Source organism: Penicillium malachiteum (assembly GCF_028827825.1).
Source record: "Penicillium malachiteum strain IBT 17515 chromosome Unknown utg000002l:1.0-8849297.0:1.0-8852440.0, whole genome shotgun sequence".
Taxonomy (NCBI): domain Eukaryota; kingdom Fungi; phylum Ascomycota; class Eurotiomycetes; order Eurotiales; family Aspergillaceae; genus Penicillium; species Penicillium malachiteum.
Window position 1 is genome coordinate 2,466,646 of NW_026643095.1, and position 19,344 is coordinate 2,485,989.

The 19,344-nt window shown below is 46.8% G+C and overlaps 10 protein-coding genes across 10 annotated transcripts; 7 read left to right on the top strand and 3 right to left on the bottom strand.

Annotated features, from left to right (window-relative positions):
- Positions 1–265: 265 nt before the first annotated feature.
- N7483_003970 (uncharacterized protein) lies at positions 266–940 on the bottom strand (the record flags this gene model as incomplete). The annotated part of the gene is made up of 1 exon (XM_057087407.1): positions 266–940. The coding sequence occupies one exon, from the start codon at positions 938–940 to the stop codon at positions 266–268; it is 675 nt and encodes a 224-aa protein (XP_056947236.1).
- Positions 941–1,764: 824 nt separating this feature from the next.
- On the top strand, positions 1,765–2,664 carry N7483_003971 (shikimate dehydrogenase family protein; the record flags this gene model as incomplete). Its single annotated transcript, XM_057087408.1, has 1 exon — positions 1,765–2,664. The coding sequence occupies one exon, from the start codon at positions 1,765–1,767 to the stop codon at positions 2,662–2,664; it is 900 nt and encodes a 299-aa protein (XP_056947237.1).
- A 395-nt stretch (positions 2,665–3,059) lies between these two features.
- On the top strand, positions 3,060–3,836 carry N7483_003972 (kinase-like protein; the record flags this gene model as incomplete). Its single annotated transcript, XM_057087409.1, has 2 exons — positions 3,060–3,128; positions 3,213–3,836. 2 exons carry the CDS (start codon positions 3,060–3,062, stop codon positions 3,834–3,836), a joined length of 693 nt encoding a protein of 230 aa, XP_056947238.1.
- Positions 3,837–4,373: 537 nt separating this feature from the next.
- On the top strand, positions 4,374–4,967 carry N7483_003973 (cupin domain-containing protein; the record flags this gene model as incomplete). The annotated part of the gene is made up of 1 exon (XM_057087410.1): positions 4,374–4,967. One exon carries the CDS (start codon positions 4,374–4,376, stop codon positions 4,965–4,967), a length of 594 nt encoding a protein of 197 aa, XP_056947239.1.
- A 599-nt stretch (positions 4,968–5,566) lies between these two features.
- Positions 5,567–7,163, top strand: N7483_003974 (putative MFS maltose permease; the record flags this gene model as incomplete). Its single annotated transcript, XM_057087411.1, has 2 exons — positions 5,567–6,282; positions 6,344–7,163. The coding sequence occupies 2 exons, from the start codon at positions 5,567–5,569 to the stop codon at positions 7,161–7,163; spliced, it is 1,536 nt and encodes a 511-aa protein (XP_056947240.1).
- A 222-nt stretch (positions 7,164–7,385) lies between these two features.
- Positions 7,386–7,814, bottom strand: N7483_003975 (succinate dehydrogenase assembly factor 4; the record flags this gene model as incomplete). The annotated part of the gene is made up of 1 exon (XM_057087412.1): positions 7,386–7,814. The coding sequence occupies one exon, from the start codon at positions 7,812–7,814 to the stop codon at positions 7,386–7,388; it is 429 nt and encodes a 142-aa protein (XP_056947241.1).
- Positions 7,815–8,054: 240 nt separating this feature from the next.
- Positions 8,055–9,614, top strand: N7483_003976 (acetylornithine transaminase; the record flags this gene model as incomplete). The annotated part of the gene is made up of 3 exons (XM_057087413.1): positions 8,055–8,168; positions 8,230–8,469; positions 8,550–9,614. 3 exons carry the CDS (start codon positions 8,055–8,057, stop codon positions 9,612–9,614), a joined length of 1,419 nt encoding a protein of 472 aa, XP_056947242.1.
- A 462-nt stretch (positions 9,615–10,076) lies between these two features.
- Positions 10,077–14,465, top strand: N7483_003977 (uncharacterized protein; the record flags this gene model as incomplete). The annotated part of the gene is made up of 5 exons (XM_057087414.1): positions 10,077–10,218; positions 10,274–11,030; positions 11,085–11,521; positions 12,061–12,172; positions 12,230–14,465. The coding sequence occupies 5 exons, from the start codon at positions 10,077–10,079 to the stop codon at positions 14,463–14,465; spliced, it is 3,684 nt and encodes a 1,227-aa protein (XP_056947243.1).
- A 295-nt stretch (positions 14,466–14,760) lies between these two features.
- N7483_003978 (Aspartate aminotransferase) lies at positions 14,761–16,288 on the bottom strand (the record flags this gene model as incomplete). Its single annotated transcript, XM_057087415.1, has 5 exons — positions 14,761–14,828; positions 14,911–15,016; positions 15,065–15,461; positions 15,548–16,038; positions 16,112–16,288. The coding sequence occupies 5 exons, from the start codon at positions 16,286–16,288 to the stop codon at positions 14,761–14,763; spliced, it is 1,239 nt and encodes a 412-aa protein (XP_056947244.1).
- A 1,036-nt stretch (positions 16,289–17,324) lies between these two features.
- N7483_003979 (uncharacterized protein) lies at positions 17,325–18,467 on the top strand (the record flags this gene model as incomplete). Its single annotated transcript, XM_057087416.1, has 1 exon — positions 17,325–18,467. One exon carries the CDS (start codon positions 17,325–17,327, stop codon positions 18,465–18,467), a length of 1,143 nt encoding a protein of 380 aa, XP_056947245.1.
- Positions 18,468–19,344: the final 877 nt, after the last annotated feature.

Sequence of the window (19,344 nt, forward strand, 5' to 3'; positions counted from 1 at the left end):
GCAGAAACGTGGATCCTCCTTTTTTTTTTTTTTTCACCGAACGCTGTTCAAGTTCAGGAGCCTCCACAACTTGCAGGTGTTAAACTGAGTCCTGCAGTAGAGAAAAAAAAATGAATCTCAACGAAGACAGCTCTGAATGCACCAAGACGCAGGCAAGTGAAAAAAAGGAAAAGGTAAGAAACAAAGTCGCGAATCGAAGGTCGTGCGAACATGGCTTGCTGGATCAATGCATACTAGAAAGAATGTGACATCTTTGCTAGACCTTTCATTCTTCCCTGATAGGGGAAACTGCAGGGCCCTGGATTGAGTCTTTCTTTTCATCCTCAGCAGCGAAAGCGCTCTTTGCATCTTTGACTGGGGAAGTCTGTTTATCCTCCCAGGATGGCAGGTGTTTCTTGATCATTGCAATCAGGATTTCCTTGTTGCCAATCAATTGTGTCATAGTGTCTGCCAAGAGAGTCTTCAGCTTATGGACATCCTCACTTAGCTGGTCAATGCTGTGGATGAGCGCGCCGTATTTCTCGGGGTACTCCTTGGGAACTTTCTCGGTAAATTCCAGGTTCTCCTTGATACGGGGTATGTCCGCGACCGTTTTGTTCACACGGAAAAGAGCCTCAGCAATGAAGGTGAGAATAAACTCAGCATCCCCAAGATTGGCTTTGGCGTATTCAACGGCATTTGTGGGATCTTCAATGGTCTTGAACGAAGAGGGTATACCGTCACTAATGGCCTTCGCCTTAGCATCGGCGGTTTTGACAGACTGAGACTGGATATCAATGCCAGTTTGAAGTTTGGTAAGAAGGGTGTCAAAGGTTTCATCGGAGTTTTTGTCAGGAGTACTATCGTTGATAGTCTTGGGGTCCACATTCTCTGCTTCGGTTCCCTGGATAGAGCTGATATCGAGGTCTAACAATGATACATACTGTTGGTGAAAGCGCATCTTTTTATCATCAGATATCTCTTACCAATGAGTTTCTTGAGAATCAGGCCCATTTTCTGATCATCGCGGGCAACTCCTGGCGCAGGCACATTTGCGGCCTTTTGTTTGGCCTCCATTTCGGAAGAGGGAAATATGGGTTCGGGAAGATAAGAAGATGAGGGACGATAGTGAAAAGATGCTGGAAACTGTTGATTGAAATGGGTTGAGTGTTACCTTTCAGTTTTCCAGAAGGATGTTGGGAAGGTGATGAAGAAGAGTACTCGAACATTTTACTTGAAACTGGAAGGTTGCAATTGCCTCAGGTGCTTTCAATAAGGCACGTGCTTCTTTCATAAGCCACTCGTGAATAGTTTTCTGATATCATGCCAATGATGCAGAGCAAGTGAGAGATACCTAGTGAGAGACTATAAAAGAAAGCTTGGAATTCGAGGTATTCATGGACCAAGCACGAGGCCATTGAGTCATTGTACTATCAAGGCTCAGTAAGAATAAGTAAATCCATCAAAGTGACCAGTAATAACACCTAATGTTATAAACATTTGAAGATATGTAGGGTCTTTGAAGTTGGTTCAGTACAATCCCACATATGCAGCCTGGAGTCTTTGCCAAGGTAAATTGTTCAAATTTCATTCTCCAGAGGGCTAAGATTGCTCTGTATGACACATAGTATAGATCTCGGCTGGGATAGGTTAAATTCATAACCGAACAAAAGAGAACTATTTAGATATCGAACTGCCCGGGGTGGCATACATGTTGGATTTCCCGATCACTATTCTCTTATTACTTATTATTCTCAATTTCCAAAAGAAAAAAAAGAATCCACCATGACACAAACAGTTGTTGAAACAGATGCAGCACAGTCGCCCAAAGACTTTCACATATTTGGGTGCGGGATATCGTTCAGTGTGTCTCCCACCATTCACAATGCTGGATTTCGCCACCTCAATGTTCCATACAACTATGATATTCAAGAATCAGCGAGCATTGATGATGTTGCCGGTTTGATCGCCAATGAACGATTCGGTGGTGCCAGTGTGACTATGCCACACAAGCTCCATGTTCACAAGTTCTGTAAAGAGCAGACCGATACTGCACGGCTTATCGGAGCTATCAATACACTTGTTGTCAGATCAAGCGGCAACCAGCGTGTTATCATTGGGGATAACACAGACTGGTCTGGACTATACAGCATCATCACGAATTATGCCGAGGGCATGAAGGGAGATCGAAGCCCAAAAGTGGGCCTTGTCATTGGTGCTGGTGGAGCATCACGGGCTGCTCTGTACTCTATGTACCGCTCAGGCCTCCAGCAGACCTATGTTGTCAATAGAACACAGGCTAATGCTGAGCAAATCAAGGCCAACTTCGCAGAAACATTCAATATCATTGTCCTTGCCTCTCTCCAGGATTTGCCATGTTTACCTGATATCATCATCGGAACGGTTCCCGCTGATGTCACGACCGAGGAGCAGTTCTCATCCATCTTCAAAACAGAGGGTCTGTGCATCGACATGGCTTACAAGCCTAGACAGACTCCTCTCCTTACTGCAGCCCAGAGAAATAAAGGATGGAGTACTGTGACCGGCCTTGAGGTATTGCTAGCTCAGGCATACGATCAGTTCCGATTGTGGACAGACCTAGAAGCTCCGGTAGAGGAGATGAAGGAAGCTGTCGCTCTGCATGAAATTGAGAAAGAAAGAAAGGCCGTATCAAATATACTCTAAATATAAACACCAAAAGCCCGTGTCTTGGAACTTTATAGGTACTACATATAGAAGGGAATTTACTTCCAAGATTGAATATGTCATGTGTTGTCCGATTTGCAAATGATTAAAATAAATCTCAATGTTGGTCATCCAACGGCCTAGTCTGGAGTCTAGATCATACACAAAAGAAATGATATGTAAGGGCCAGCAAAGAGACTGGAGTATCATTGGAGGAATCTCCAGGACTCATCTTTGCGCACATGTGCAACAGATGCGTTGTCATTTTGATTAACTATTATATTACCCTCCAATATAGATCATGTGTAAGGTGTATGTACTAGGTGCATATGAATCACAGTAGCGGTTATAAAGCCCAGATACTCCTCACTAGAACGTGACGCTCACACCTCGCCATGGCACCAGAGATTACCCATCTTCTAAACTTGGACTTTACCGCAGAGTCTTTCGAGCCAGAGACTGAAGTATTTCTTTATGCCACCTTTGGAAAGATAGAGTGAGGTGACGATTATGCCTATTTTGGTCAATTATCCAAATGACTACAAGAGATTTCCCTACCTGAGACTTCAGCGGCCCTGACCAAGGTACCGGATGAAGATATCTACCCAGCACTTGCATCCCATAGCGACATTACAGTGGCTGAGGTTCTGGACCCCATTCCCCCTCATATCTATCTTAAGCGTCCATGGCTTTCCTTCTATGATGACTATAAGGAGCAGGATGCAGTTAATGCGGTCCCAATTATCCTCCTTGGAGAAATCTATGCGTTACAGGCTTTGTCGAAGGACCCTCACCCAGGGATTATTAAATACTATGGGTGTCGGGTTAGCTCAGGATGGATCACTGGGTTTGCATTGGAACATCACTGGGAAGATTTAAAGGGATACATCCAGGCGAAAAAAGGTCCTCCGATCGATGAAGAGCCCTTTCTCGCTGCCCTCAAGTCTGCTATCTGTCATGTCCACTCTTGTGGGTTTGCACACAACGATATCAAACCAGATAATATTCTTCTTGACAAGGAGCGACTCCCCGTGTTGACCGATTTTAATTCTTGTCAGCCAATTGGGCGCGAGCTTCGATATAGTCGGGGTACCCCAGGTTGGACTGACCCAGAAGACCCTTGGGATAATTCTGAGACCTGGCATGACTGGTTTGGTACTGAAAGTATTTGAGAGTGGCTTAAGGCAGCTAGAGAAAGCTGGCCAGATCAATAGGTACTACTAGTAAGCTTCAAGCTCAGGTTCACACTGGCAACTCATTTCAAAATTCAGACTATACTAGTATTTATAGAACCGCGCTAAAATACTAGTGGATTCTCTCTGTCATTCTTTCTAACTAGAGTTTAGTTGTTCTTGCTTCCATTCCAAGATTATAGGCATTGATTTTAGTAAAGATTCTTTTTCCTTAGACCTTAACCAAAGATACAGGTGAACAGACGGCCATTTTTAGTGTGAAGCGCTGTCATTTTTGGCATGGATTTCACAGGTGCTCACCTGGGCATTTGTTATGCGTTTCATCAAATCTCGCCTTAGTGCATGGATTGCCTGAATCTGAGTTGTCTTACATTCTCATTTAAGTTATTACACTATGTGAAAAGAGGGGAAAATAGGAGAATAAAAGCAGGACATTCCTCTTAATCTCACTCCATTCGTCTCCCGGCACTCTCAAACCTCCTTTTCCTACAAGTCAGAATCCTTACTTAACTTAATATGAGCTCGAAATCGACAACACCAGCACCACCAGCACCCACAATCCAAGATCAAATACCCAACAGCCTCCCTAGAGTTACAGCCACAATAACCACGCATGACCCAATTACGCGCAAGGCTATCTTCCACACGCCTCCAGAAGGTTCGGCCTTGGTTAAATGGCATCCACAACTTGCAGATGGCCAAATGGCATTCTATACCCTATACCAGACACAGCAAATCCCCGTCAAGATACAGGATGACCTGCAGTACCACGATGAGTTTATGAGAAAGAATCAGATGGGGCCACCTATGGTAGTTGAAAATGGTACTGTCTGTCGCATGGTTGACTTCGCTCCTGGGTTTACTGCGGTTGAGCATCGCGCTCTCAGTGTGGACTATGGGGTAGTGATCGAAGGTTCAGTTGAACTCATTTTGGATTCTGGGGAACTGCGTCATATTGAACGGGGAGGAATGATCGTTCAACGAGGAACAATGCATACATGGCGAAACCCCAGCAGTACAGAATGGACTCGAATTCTTTTCGTATCGGTGTCTGCAGAACCCACGACCATCAACGGTGTTACCTTGGAGGAGGACCTGGGAGGGTTGTGAATAATTACTTCTGCTGCAAATATGTGAAAGAATTTGAAATTATGCCTCAGACTTCAAATCACTCTCGTTAAGCTTAAGAGTTCTATTAAGTGGTTATGAGGCTGCTGATCCAAGGATGAACGAATCATGAATAGTACCAGTAAGACATTCTCGCCTCTATATTTCAAAGAGTACAAAATACAGAGTTAAAATATTTCATTTCGCTAATTTTGATCTTGAGAAGAATACACTCGGCCTTGAAATCTTGTATCATCTGAAGTCCTGCGTCTCACACCGATTGCGGGCATCTCTCACTTCTGGTCTTTTCTTCCTTTACTTCTCCACCCTCCTCATAAAACCTCATTGAAGAGCGACTTCATCCCCCACATTTACTCTGAGCGACAGATTCCCACTTAAACCCATCTACAAATTCAGTCGTGATATTTTTCCTTGTTGAAGCCCTGGAGATCTACCTGTGTCCTGGCCTCTCTGAAATCTCACAACATTGACATGCAACGCGGTTTCCAGATCGCTTTCAAGAGCTGATTTTGTATTCCTTACACTGACTCTGTCTCCATCGTCTTAACATGGTTTTTTGACAGCTTTCTCTCTCGGATCCAATGGAGGACCCGACTCACGGCCATGTTCCCTGGGCTGGCAGGTTTGAGGCTCTGCTGCGCGATGAAAGTGCCACTCGGAAAGAGAAGTCAATGACCCTCGCCGAAGGAATAAGGCTGTACCCAAAAGCAATCGCTTGGTCTATTCTTCTGTCTTCGACGCTCATCATGGAGGGATATGATTTGGCACTTCTTGGCTCAATGTACGATTCTCCTGCTTTCAAGAAGAAGTTTGGGAAAGAAGCTGCCGATGGAGAGTGGAATATCTCAGCAGCCTGGCAGTTGGGCCTCGCTAATGGAGCTCGTTGTGGTGAAATCGTTGGCCTTTTGATTTGCGGCCAAGTGTTTGAGCGCTTGGGATACCGGCGCACGATGTCTTGGGCTTTGTTGGCCATCTGCCTCATCATATTCTTGTTCTTTTATGCCGTCAACATCCAGATGCTCCTTGCTGCTGAAATCCTTGCTGGTATCCCATGGGGGATTTTTCAGACACTACCAGTACTCTACGCCTCAGAGGTCTGCCGTATTGTCTTACGCCCCTATCTCACAACATTCATTAATATGTGCTGGGTCATTGGTCAATTTGTGGCAGCTGGAGTTAACCGTACCTCTGTCTTGAGTACTGATGAACAGGCGTACAATATAAAATTTGGTGTGCAATGGGTCTGGATCCCTGCACTTGCGATGGTGCTTTTGTTTGCTCCAGAATCACCATGGTGGTATGTTCGGAATGGCAATTTAGAAGGTGCACACCGCGCTTTACAGCAGCTGACCTCGAAGGATTACCGTATTTTCGACTATTGAGGAGACTATTGTAATGATTCAGCATACCAACAGGTTTGAGAGATCCCATGTCGAAGGTACTGGCTACCTGGATTGTTTCAAAGACACGAATCTTCGTCGAACAGAGATAGTCTGTGTTGTTTGGATGGTGCAGACCTTGTGTGGATCGAATCTGATGGACTACTTCGCCTATTTTTGTTTGCAAGCTGGAATCCCACCTATTGAATCATTCGAGCTGTCCATGGCAAAATTTACACTTGGCTTCTTTGGAACATTTGTCTCATGGTTTCTCATTTCAGTCGCTGGTCGTCGTGCTATTCATATGTTTGGCCTGGCTACCCTGTTCATACTCCTGGTCATAATTGGGAGTCTGGGGTTCGCACCCGCGTCCAATGAAGCTGCAAAGTTGTCAATAGCTGCCATTCTCATTACCTTCACTTTCTTCTTCGATTTCACCATTGGCCCAGTCACCTACTCCTTGGTTTCCGAGCTATCGTCGACCCGACTCAAAGCCAAGACTATTGTACTGGCACGCGTCCTTCACAATATCAGCAAGATTGTTGTCGCTCTCTTGACCCATTACCAGTTGAAGGAAACAGCCTGGGACTGGGGAGCCAAAACAGCATATTTCTGGGCTGGTACGTGCCTGTTTTGCTTGATTTGGGCTTACTTTAGGCTACCTGAGCCGAGAGGTCGAGCTTACAAGGAGCTTGATTTGCTCTTTGAACGAGGGACTCCAGCTCGTAAGTTCTCAGCCACACGGGTGGACGCGTACGTGGAGGAGTTAATGCGGATGCAGGAGGGAGCGAGACGTTGAAGCTGAGCACTCGGCCATGTACCCCGACCAGAAAAGGGTTCCAATAAAAGTTCCAGCACCTACTAGTAGCCACATATGATTCACAATAGTCGTTCAATTGATTTTGCAATATGCACACAGTATTTATATCGCCAAAAGATTCTCCTCAGTGCGTAGAAGTAGAAGTGTATCCAAACGCCATCAATGCAAATCCACCAGGTTCGGTGAATCCATTCAACCCACTTAGAAGTCCGTCACTCGACCACCATAACTCCAATCACTTTGAGAGCCCCATCGAAGAGGCTCATTCTTTGGTCCACCCACTTCACCAGTCTTGGGGTTGGTCTCGCCTTCGAATTCGGGCTTCAGACCCTGCGGCGCATCAGGATGGAGCTCCTGGCCATCGCCGTTGACCTTGATCTCAGCCTGCGGCGACTGGTTGACCTGCGGGGTGCTGAACGCGCCAGTTGAGCGGCGCTGGAGTTCTTCGAAGATCTCTTGCTCTTCTTTGGGGAGGCTTGGAGGGGCGGGTCCCTTTGAGAATTGGAATGCAGGCTTGCCGTTGGGGTTGGAGTTGCGCAACACAGCGGTAGTGGATATCGGTCGAACGGCGACTCTGCTCTTCAATGAGAGGGAAATACGTGTGCGACCCAGAGAAAATGAGGACACCATGATGAGAGGGATTTATTTCACGACGAATAAAACGTGACGTTGTATGAAGCACCACGCCCTATGGGAAAAGTGGCGCCGATCCTGACTCAGAAGGTCTGACTAACTCGAGGTTTCTGCGGATCCCGATATCGCGGCCATTTTTATTCCGGAATTGCTGTGATCCGATCAGGCGTTTTCTCTCTTTTTCTCCCCTCTACGGTGTTTTGAGTCGACGATTCATTCGGTTTTAGTCTTTCTATCATGTCTGCTCTTCGTGTGGCCGCGCGCCGTCTTCCTCGCAGAACCCAGGTCCCTTCCATTGCGCCTATCCAGCGACGATTTGCGGCAACCAATGCCCAGAATGTGAAGGTCCAGGTATGAGCACTGGTCTACTAGGCTTTCAATTGATACAATCCAAACTAATGAACATATATAGAAGGAGGCTGCTGTGCCTAACCCTGATCCCTCCCCCGACTCCGTCACAATGTCATTCATTAACGAGCGAGCTCCCTTCATGGTGCCTACTTACGTTCGCCCCGCTCCTATGATGATGAAGGGCCAGGGCTGCTATCTGTGGGATATGGAGAACCGTCGGTACCTGGATTTGACTGCGGGCATCGCGGTTAACTCGCTTGGTCACTGTGACCCGGAGATCTCTCAGATCATTGCGGAGCAGGTACGATCCAATTGGATATTTACTGTCGCAATTGGCGGTTCTTTTATGACAATGACTGACTTTTCTGTGCAATAACATAGGCTGAGACCCTCATCCATGCCTCCAACCTGTACCACAATCCTTGGACTGGTGCTCTGAGTCAGATGCTGATCAACCTGACCCGTGAGTCCGGTGCCATGCGTGATGCCTCGCAGGTTTTCATTTCGAATTCCGGAACCGAGGCCAACGAGGCCGCTATCAAGTTTGCCCGTAAGACCGGTCGTGCCTTGGACCCCTCCGGTGCTAAGCACGAGTTCGTTTCGTTCCACAACTCCTTCCACGGCCGCACAATGGGTGCTCTGTCCGCCACTCCCAACCCCAAGTACCAGACTCCCTTCTCCCCCATGCTCCCGGGCTTCAAGTACGGCAACTACAACGATATTGAGCAGCTGCAGACTCTCATCGACGACAAGACCTGTGGTGTGATTGTTGAGCCCATTCAGGGCGAGGGTGGTGTCAACATGGCTACTCCAGAGTTCCTGGTCGCTCTGCGCAAGCGTTGCGACGAGGTTGGCGCAGTCCTGATCTTCGATGAAATCCAATGCGGTCTCTCCCGTACTGGAAGCCTCTGGGCTCACGGTCACCCTTCGTTGACCCCGGCCTCGGGTGAAGCCGCCCACCCCGATATCCTGACCTCGGCCAAGGCCTTGGGTAACGGTATCCCGATCGGTGCGACCATCGTTTCCGGCAAGACTGTTGCCGCTAACATTAAGACTGGTGACCACGGCACTACTTTCGGTGGAAACCCTCTGGCTTGCCGTGTCGCTTACCACATTGTCGCCCGTCTGGCTGATCCCGAGCTCCAAGCTTCCGTCCAGAAGAAGTCTGAGGTCTTTGTTGCCGGCTTCCAGGCTCTTCAGAAGAAGTACCCTGAGGCTATCGCTGAGATCCGTGGTCGTGGTCTGATCCTGGGTCTGCAGCTGGCTCCCTCTATCGCCTCCAAGGCTGGTGATATTATCACCGCTGCCCGTGAGCGTGGTATGCTCATCATCACTGCTGGTGATGGCTGTCTCCGCTTTGTTCCTGCTTTGACCATCACTGAGGACCAAATCCAGAGTGGTCTCAACATCCTGGAGCAGTCACTGGAATCTGTGATTAAGTCCTAATCACCATGACTTCCGATCTAAATGTCGACCATGATGTGTTGCTTGTTTGATATATACCATTTTCGTTGATTTCCCTGTCGCGCAGAGCGTATATTTTCCCATGGTGTTGTTTTCGCAGATTTCTCTTTATCATGATGCACCCAGATGTCCCATGTATAGAACTGGATATATATGATAGAATAGAATCAAAAGTCATGATATTTCTGATCTTCATAGAAATTCTGTGTTCAATTTCGTATTCGTACGGGGTTAAGAAGAGCACGCGTGGCGGTGGAGACAGTGGAACCCACTCCATCATTGTTCGGCCGTGATAAGCCTTTTGATGTCGTGTGCATTAAGATAAACCACATGCTACGTCGTCACGGACGGAGACCATGGTCCGGGTTGATTTCTCCTCTCTGATGTTCTTCATGTAGTTCACTTTATTAATTCCTCACGCCACTCCTTTCTCCTCTTCTTGGAATGCCTCTCTTCGCGTCTAGTGGGGATAGTCCCATGCCCCTCGAGGAGACGTCATCCTCACGCTGGACTCGTTTCGCCGACCGTTTAAAGGGGTCATTCAACGGTGCAGACCCAAGGGTCTGTATCGCATTTTGGCTGTTCGGTATGTATAGCAGTCAAGCTTGAATGTTTACTGTATTAATTAAATCTTGTTCTAGGTCTTATCAACAATGTCCTCTATGTGATCCTACTCTCCGCAGCTCTAGATCTGGTCGGTCCCGATGTTCCCAAAGGAATCGTCCTCCTCGCCGATATCATTCCAGCTTTTACAACTAAGCTGATCGCCCCATACTTCATCCACATGGTCCCGTACTCTATCCGCGTCATCGTCTTCGTGGTCCTATCTGTTGTTGGCATGGTCATTGTGGCATTGAGTCCAAGCTATACAGAGGGTGGTACAATCACATCGAAGATCATCGGGATAGTTCTGGCTAGTTTCTCTGCTGGTGGTGGAGAGCTAAGCTTCATGGGACTGACCCATTTCTACGGACCGTTCAGCTTGGCGGCTTGGAGCAGTGGCACCGGAGCAGCCGGCTTGGTTGGAGCTGGGGCTTATGCGTTGGCTACCAATACAATTGGTCTTTCGGTGCATGTTACTCTCTTTGCTTCTGCTGCTCTGCCCTTTCTTATGGCAGTGAGTTTCTTTGCTGTCTTGCCGCGTGACCCGTTGCAAGCTTCAACACCCGTGATCGATAGATACCGAGCTGTGGAACGGGCTGAACAAGGCGAACGGCTAAATGCGGAAGATAACGAAGAGGATGGACTTGAGTCGGAGCGTGAAGAGTCGGAGGGACTGCTCGGTGCATCTGGTGCTTCGGCAGATACACAGAAATCTGGTCGGGTTAATGCAGACTCCCGTTTGTGGGATAAGACGCGAAAGAACCTGAAACGACTCGCAAAGCTATTTTTTCCTTTGTGAGCTCTCCAGATACGCCTGCGTTTTTTTGTTATGCTAATATTACTTCTCAGTATGCTCCCTCTGCTTGTGGTATTTATCGCCGAGTACGTGATCAACCAGGGTGTTGCACCAACCCTACTTTTCCCTCTATATACCACTCCTTTCGACGACTTTCGTTCCTTCTACCCGGCCTATAACGCGATCTACCAGGCTGGAGTCTTTGTTTCACGTTCCTCTACTCCGTTCTTCCGCATCCACTGGCTCTACGTCCCCTCTATATTGCAAGTGCTGAACCTGGTCCTGCTCAGCCTGCACTCCATGTACAACTTTATTCCTAATGTTTATATTGTCTTCCTGGTGGTCTTCTGGGAAGGTCTCTTGGGTGGATTGGTATATGTCAATACCTTTGCGGAAATTAGCGACCGTGTTCCAGAAGACGAGCGTGAGTTCTCCCTTGGTGCTACAACCGTCAGTGACTCGGCTGGTATTTGCATTGCTGGCTTTGTTAGTATGACCCTGGAGGTATTTTTGTGCAAGTTTCAAATGAATCAAGGAAGGGAGTACTGTCGCATGAGATAGAGTTGCTTTTAGCTCAATATGATATCCCTTTGCTGTTCAAGTTCAGTCCAATTGAGTACTGATCATAGCACACACTTTACTATACGTACTACACTACCCACATTGCTATATTCCAAGGTTCTAGATGATATAGTATAATCTATTGTATAATTATGCCCAGGTGTATACCTAGTGCTATATGCAAATTGTGCTTACATGAGGAGAATCAGCTGATGGCGTCACTAAGCATGTGATGGTCATGGAATCACATGTGATTCTCTTCTTTCATCTTCGCTTCTTGTTCTTCTTCCTATTCTACCGATAACTTCTGAGATTCAAATTTGACTTCATATGCGACTATCTATCCATGTTCCTTTTCAAATCACTTGAGCATTTTTGAATTTGGCTTTCTGGCTGGTTGTACAGCACTGCATAGTTCGCTTCGGGAGATGATTGGTACGATCGGAACTCTATGACTACAGCCTACAGCCCTGAATATTGACCGAATTCTTCTAGACCACGTCTTGGGACGGCCCTCGACCAGATTCCGCAAAATCCAGGTCTTTGCTGTGGTGTCGTTCTGGTCGATTTATTTACTACGGTATGCATGATTACCCCAGCTTGATCTACTAGGACCTCGGGACTAACGAACCGAAAGTGGGAACAAACATGGGCCCCCTCTACTACGAGCTCTCTCCACCCGATTCACTCATAAATTAACCGCCTGGCAGACGACCGTTGTCATTTTTCTATGGCTTTATGTTTGCAGGAATTTTGCGAAGATCGTGGGACTGGAATGTCCAGAACCTTTAGCACACCTTTATTCACGTTCCTTCTTTCGAGCAACATGGATTGCAACAGGGTTAGATGCGGGGTTCTGGACAGCCATGAAGATCAAACCAAAATGGCTGAGAGATATTGCCTCCTTGGTATTCACTGTCTACTACCTGATTGCAGCGGAGCAGGCCGACGAGAAGGTGCGTCGAGTCCGCGCAACGCTGACTTTGGAGCACTTGCGCGTCTCTTGGAACAAAGCAACTACGCCGTACCTATGGACCATGGCGAGTTTGATGCGCCCTCGCCTAACAGGGTACTCCCCACGAGCTATCCGGATTCCTCGACCAAAGCAATCTGTTCATAGTGATCCCGTCAGTGCATGGCTTTACTTTGATGGGCCGCTGAGCGCATTGAAAGACCAGACCTGTATTATCTTGGATGTACCGGGTGGTGGCTTTGTTGCAATGGGACCCCGAAACTCTGAAGATAAGCTGGCTTCTTGGGCCGGGCAATTGAAAGTTCCAGTCCTGAGCGTTGATTATAAGAAAGCACCGGAGTATGCGTACCCGTATGCCTTGCATGAATGCTATGATGTCTACCATACCATCATATCCACCCGCGGACGCTGTGTTGGATTTAGTGGCCAGACCCGCCCACGCATAGTTGTCACAGGCGAAAGCGCAGGAGGCAACTTAGCTGTGAGTATGGTCCTGATGGTTCTACAGTCGACCATGGGACATGATTGGCGAAGTGGAGAGGGACTACCACGGCCTGATGGTTTGGTACTGGCTTATCCGGCCCTTAACATGAGGGTAGAAAGCTGGATGACCGATGAGCAGATGTCATTGATACAGGATAAGAGCACGCGTCAGACAAACCGAAGTGTGCTACAACGGAAGCAGGATGAATACCGCAAGCTCACACCATATACCTCACCAGGCCATTCGGTTGAAAACCTGACATCCCTCTCACCACCAAAACCAGAAACAAACCAGGAGACAAATATCGCTGCAGAGACCTCTAAAGCGCTACGTGAAAAGTTGAAGAAGAGTGAAGAGCTCAATGGAAATACCAAATCGCCCGCAGATAGCGAAGTAAACCCACTGCAGACTCGATTGGCAGTTTCCTCCATGATCTCCTACGTCCATGACAGAATCCTCACTCCAGAAATGATGCGAGCCATGATTATTCTCTACATTGGCCCCCACCAGCGGCCAGACTTCAATACTGATTTCTATCTCTCCCCGGTGCTAGCTCCAGATGCACTGCTTGCCCGATTTCCCAAGACATACATCTTCACAGGTGAACGTGACCCACTAGTTGACGACACGGTTATCTTTGCAGGTAGATTGCGCCAAGCAAAATTGCAGTATTTCCATGAGCGACTGGAACTCGGGCTTGAGAAGTCCCGATGGCAGTTCCGAGAAAAGGATCATGTCGAGGTATCCTTGATTCCGGGGGTATCACACGGCTTCCTCCAAATGGCAGGGTTTTATCCCGAAGCATGGAAGTACATTAAGCGCAGTGCATCATGGATAGAGACCCTATTTGAGATATCCGAGCTACAGGAGTCTCAGTACAGTCTTCTTCAGATGTCTGGAAGCTCAGCACCGAATACTTCGATGAAAGGAAATGGACATATGCAAAGCAAGGAGAACATACCAGCAAGTTATCGCAGAAACCATCATCGTAGCATCACCGGAGAGTCATCTGGAGATGATGACAAACCACTGGAGATTGGAATGACCAAAATGAACTCCTCGACCGATGAGGATATCTTTTCTGAGTCAAACCTAGCAAACCGACGCAAGAAGTCTCACTTCACATCTTCTCGAATCGCGGGACTGACCGCTCACGATGATGAATTTGAGACTAGATCTGAAACAGGAGGCGAGTTCCTGGCACGGCTCAAGCATCTGGAGATGAAGTATAAGAGCTATGAGGTCATCGGCCCAGATGAAGTGAATAGTGCACCAGAAAGTCCTTTTGCATTACGTCCTCGTGGAAGAAGCATGACATCCCTTGCTAGTGAGGAGGATTTACTGGATCGTCGCATGAATGGCATTACAGGTGGGCTTATGGGTCTGAGTGAAAGAGCACAGACCCCAGGGCCCTGAGACTAGCATTGATAGATACGATTTATGATTCATGATGCTACACTTTTACCCTAAGATTGCATTCGATGATGTACATGAAATGACATAAAGCGATTATTTGATCTTGAGGTTTTTCTGACGCGGAGTTGAGGCCCAGGGCTTATATGGGGAGGTTTTAGTAGAGTAATGTGAGATGTTTTTTTTGTAAAAATATTGGTATTCAGCTGCAAATTAATAGCTGTTAGTGATAAGAAATGTTTGCCTTTAAGCTCGTGAAAACTCCAAATTCCACCTTTGAAGGTTGGTTTGCTCACGATTATGCGAGTTCCTCCCTTGCGGCCTTGTCGATTGCCGCTGCCACGTACTTCACATTTCCGTGGTTTACTATTGATAACATTAGCTATGTATCATAAGGACTGAAGTCATTTGTATATGACGTTCTGAATTATTGCATGGAGGTGCTTACAGCCTGGGACTGAGATACGTCCCGACGTCAGTATGTAGACGTGGCTTTCAGCTCGCAGGTTCTCTACCTGCGCAGGGCTAAGCCCGGTGTAAGAGAACATTCCAATCTAATAAGTGTCAGCAGATGTTCATAATCTAAAAGATTTAATACTTACTTGAGTTAGGATATGTTCCCAATTTCCAGGCGTGCCCAAAGCTCCCAATTCTTCATGTAGGGCCTTTCGCATGTCTTTGATACGAGAGCTCATCTCTCGAAGGTCCAGGAGCCACTTCTGGAACAGCTTTCCATTTGCGAGGATTGTTGTGGCCAATGCTGCTCCTCGCCGAGGTGGCTGTGAGACCTGCCCTCGCTGGATGCGCAGAACATTTCCTTTGACCTTTGATGCTGCATCTGGTGATGCAGTGAGGATATGTAGAGCCCCAACACGCTCACCGTAAAGCCCCATGTTCTTTGAAAAGGATTGTGCTGCTGCGAGCTCCATAGTTTCTCGGCCCGCAAAGTGTCTCAATGCCCATGCATCTTCATCTAGATCACCGGAGGCAAATCCCTGACTATTGAGATACTGTTAGTTATCATACCACTCTCATCGTAATGTCTCGGCGTATTGAAGGAAGGCTATCATATTATTAGGACTTACTAAGCGTTGTCAAAGAAAGGGAATAATCCATGGCGCTGGCAAATATCCGCAATGGTCTTCCACTGGTCCTTTGTCGGGTCAACACCTGTTGGATTATGCGCGCAGCCGTGAAGCACGATAACGTCTCCCGGCTTGGTGTGTGATTCCAGAGTTCCGATCATATTCTCAAAGTCCAAACATCTTTTCTCGGCGTTCCAGTAAGGGTAGTATTTGACTTCAACTCCGACCAAAGACCAGATGTTGGCATGGTTTACCCAACTTGGGTTCGATAGCCAAACAGCAGACGGCTTGAGGGATTCCGATAAGAAGCGGGCGCCGAGGGAGTTAGCACCTGTTCCTGACACTGTTTGAACAGAGACAATGCTTTCTACCTTTGTATCAAGGCTTCCGAACAACAGGTCTCGTGCTGCGGTGTAGAAGGGGGCATATCCTGCAATCTGAAGATAATCATAGCGACCGGGATCTCCCTGGCTATCGACAATCTCTTCAGCCTTTTGATATGTTAGTAATGGTTGAGGTAACGGTTAATGATGACATCTGGAATTATATAGCTCATTAACGTACTTCTTTGACTGTAGGAAGTACCCATGGCATTCCATTTCCGTCGCGGTAGATACCTGATCCCAGGATCACCTTCTTGGGGGCTGGATCAGCAGAGAAGTCTTCTTTCAAGGCATAGTGAGGGTCGAGGGGAATGTCGGCTAGCTCTGAAAAGAGGGATTCAGTCGGAATGGAACCCATATTGAGTTCTTGAGATATGACGGTCGGGTTTGAGTTGAATTGCTTTGGATGTTCAAAACTTATCAGAAGATGTTCCGCGTTGGCTTGAAGCTCAAAGAAAGAGTGAGAGAGAGAAAGAAGTAAGAGAAGTTAGGGAAGTGGTGGAAGGTGGACACATGCGGAAATATGAAAACAGTCACCTAATGGTTCAACGCCTGTTCATAGACCACACAAGGCACCAAATAAACTTTGGATATAATCGATTTCTTAAGAGATTTCTATTTCAATTAGAATAGGAATTGGGAAGATTATCTTGTCAATTGTGGTGGAAACACTGGAAGAAGCAATCTCCGAGTTGGCATACTATATCCCGGGTCATTAAGTGGCATGGAAGGAGGAAACACTGATTTATTATTAAAATTTTCTAAATGACGCGAGATATCAGGTACTACCATCATTCAAATCCGTTCTTATGATATCTGCGACTCTTGTGTGCGTGATATAGTAGTATTGATCTACCGCGGTAACCTCGGGGCTACAACCATGGACATAGTCTTAATCTTAGAAATGAACCTGGTTACATCCAGAAGGAAGAAGTAGATGTGACCAAGGATACTCGCGCGCGATGAACCAGGAATTACGAATCAGTTACACCTTCAAGTGTATATGGTAGCTCATTCAAGTTATGAATCTTTGGAAGGGGGCCTGTTGTGTGCACAAGAGTTGCAAGACTCTAATGGTACCTACATTTTCGCGTGTAATCCGTATAGCTTCGAGGTACCAAGTGAATCGTGCATAGATCCTGCCTAATTCTCTCTGCCTTTTTAAAGAGATCTCTCCTCAAGAAATCACCGTCCACAACTCAACTCCTCAACCTTTTTTCAACCCCACAGACCTGGAAGATTCCAAGACTTGAGGTCGATTTCGTTGAAGTTCATTCCATATTCGAGAATATCTTCTGATTCCATCAAGTATTTTCATATCCTACCTTTTCCCAGTCCTTTTTGACGCGTTTTTGATATTCTGACGCGTTCTTCTTGTCTAGACACTCTTCGATATGTCCGAGTCTGTCTCAGTCCGTTCCGCTCTGAAGCAGCACAATGGAGTTATTCGCCTGATGGAAGCCCACGATCCAGTCTCGAGTGATATTGTTCGAAACTTCCAGATTCAGGGAAATGGCTTCCAGGGTCTATGGGTCAGTGGCCTAACCCAGACCACCCATCTTGGGATTCCTGATACCGAGATCATAACCCCTCTTCTGCGTGCAACCCTGCTAGCAGCAACCCTCAAATCGGGTTCACCAGGCGACCGTAAGCTGTGTGCAGCCTTTGATGCTGATAGTGGAGGAGACATTCCCTCAATTCCAGCTTTGGTGCGAATTCTTAACTCAATGGGAGTCTCTATGATTGTGATTGAAGACAAAGATCTTCATGCGCCCGGCGAAAAGGTCAACTCTCTTCTGCCCGCCGATGGATCCCAGGCCCAGGCCAATCCTCATGAGTTTGCCCGCAAGATCCACACTTTCATCAGAGAGACCTATGGCACTGAAATCATGATCACTGCCAGAATCGAGTCATTCAATACCCGTATTGTGATGGATGATCCCGAAGAGGACGCTGCATCCGTCCGCAACGCCCTTGCAGATGCTTTGTCCCGAGCTGAAATCTACACGGACGCCGGTGCCGACGCGGTCATGATTCATAGCAAGAGCAAAGACCCTGACGAAGTCCTTGAATTCATCCGTGCATTCCGTGCAAAGAATCCTCATATCCCTGTTGTAGTGGTTCCTACTACCTACTCCACTACCCCACGCCAAACCCTGATTGATGCCGGCGCAAACGTGATCATCTATGCCAATCATTTGATGCGAGCCAAGATTAAGGGAGTTCACAAAGTTGCTAAAGCCCAGCTTGAGATCAATCCAGCTCTTTTCGCCGACAATGAAGAAGCACGAGCTTCCCTTGATGCTCAGAACTACGGCAGCCTTCTACGAGTTCTAAAGAAAATGGATTTTGAGAATGGAAAGAATGCCGAAGCGATGACGTTTTACGTGGCAGCAAAGCAACGCGCTATCAGCTCTATGGCAAGAGCTACTTTGGAATTGCTCTTGGGAGATAAATCCGGTTGTGAGGCTGATTCACTGATGATCACTGTGAAGGATCTGCTGAAGATCAATTCCTATGAGGTGGGACAGCTTTGAATTATTTTCTTACGATGGCTGAATATCCATATCAGGATTATGAGGTTTTTTTCTCATGATGATTCATGTTGGATATCCATGTCAGAATTACTATGTAGAATTAGGAATTCATTCTTATTTTATTTTTCCAATTCAAGTCCGTGCTGCGAAAAAAGAAGCTGCATATGGACATTAAAGGTTCTATTGTAGTTCAAGTTGCGGATGTAGCCGCCAGAAGTATCAAAACATGGATGTCAATGAAGAACTCGGAGTCTAGTTATTCATAATTTTATGTATGTACTTGAATTTTCACATAGCTATAGTATCAGGCTACTAGTAGTAGATAATATCCCCTTAATTCTAGTGTCAGATACCTAGATCTTGAAGTTCAAATATTTCGGTCAGTATTAGTTAGTACTACTAGTACTGGTAGGTACTGAGCTCGCTACATACGCCAATCAGCAGCATCATTATACTACTGAGAACTCATAAAACACTCCAATAATTGATGCCTCCTGATTATTCAAATTCATTCTGGACAATTCAGTCTTCGGGAGTACACCGATTTGACTCGTACTCTACTTTACTGGGTAGGAAAGAGTCCAATCTCCTCCATATTCGCAACTCGGCAGACTCGGGCTATTAATCTGGGAAAGCAAATACTACCCTACCTGCTCGAAGCCGCCTGATACACATAGAGTAGAAATGCCCGAGCCTCTAATTCTTTGTGATATAGTATCTTAGCAAGATCTGAATTACAGCGGGTGAGCTACGAATGCCGATGTTGCAGTTTAGAAAAGTGCTCGTGTGACAGCTTGAAGGAGCAATTCAAGCTTCAAGTTTGAAGTAATTCCAAATACTCTAACTAGGCTAAAAACTTATCTTGATCTTCAGATCT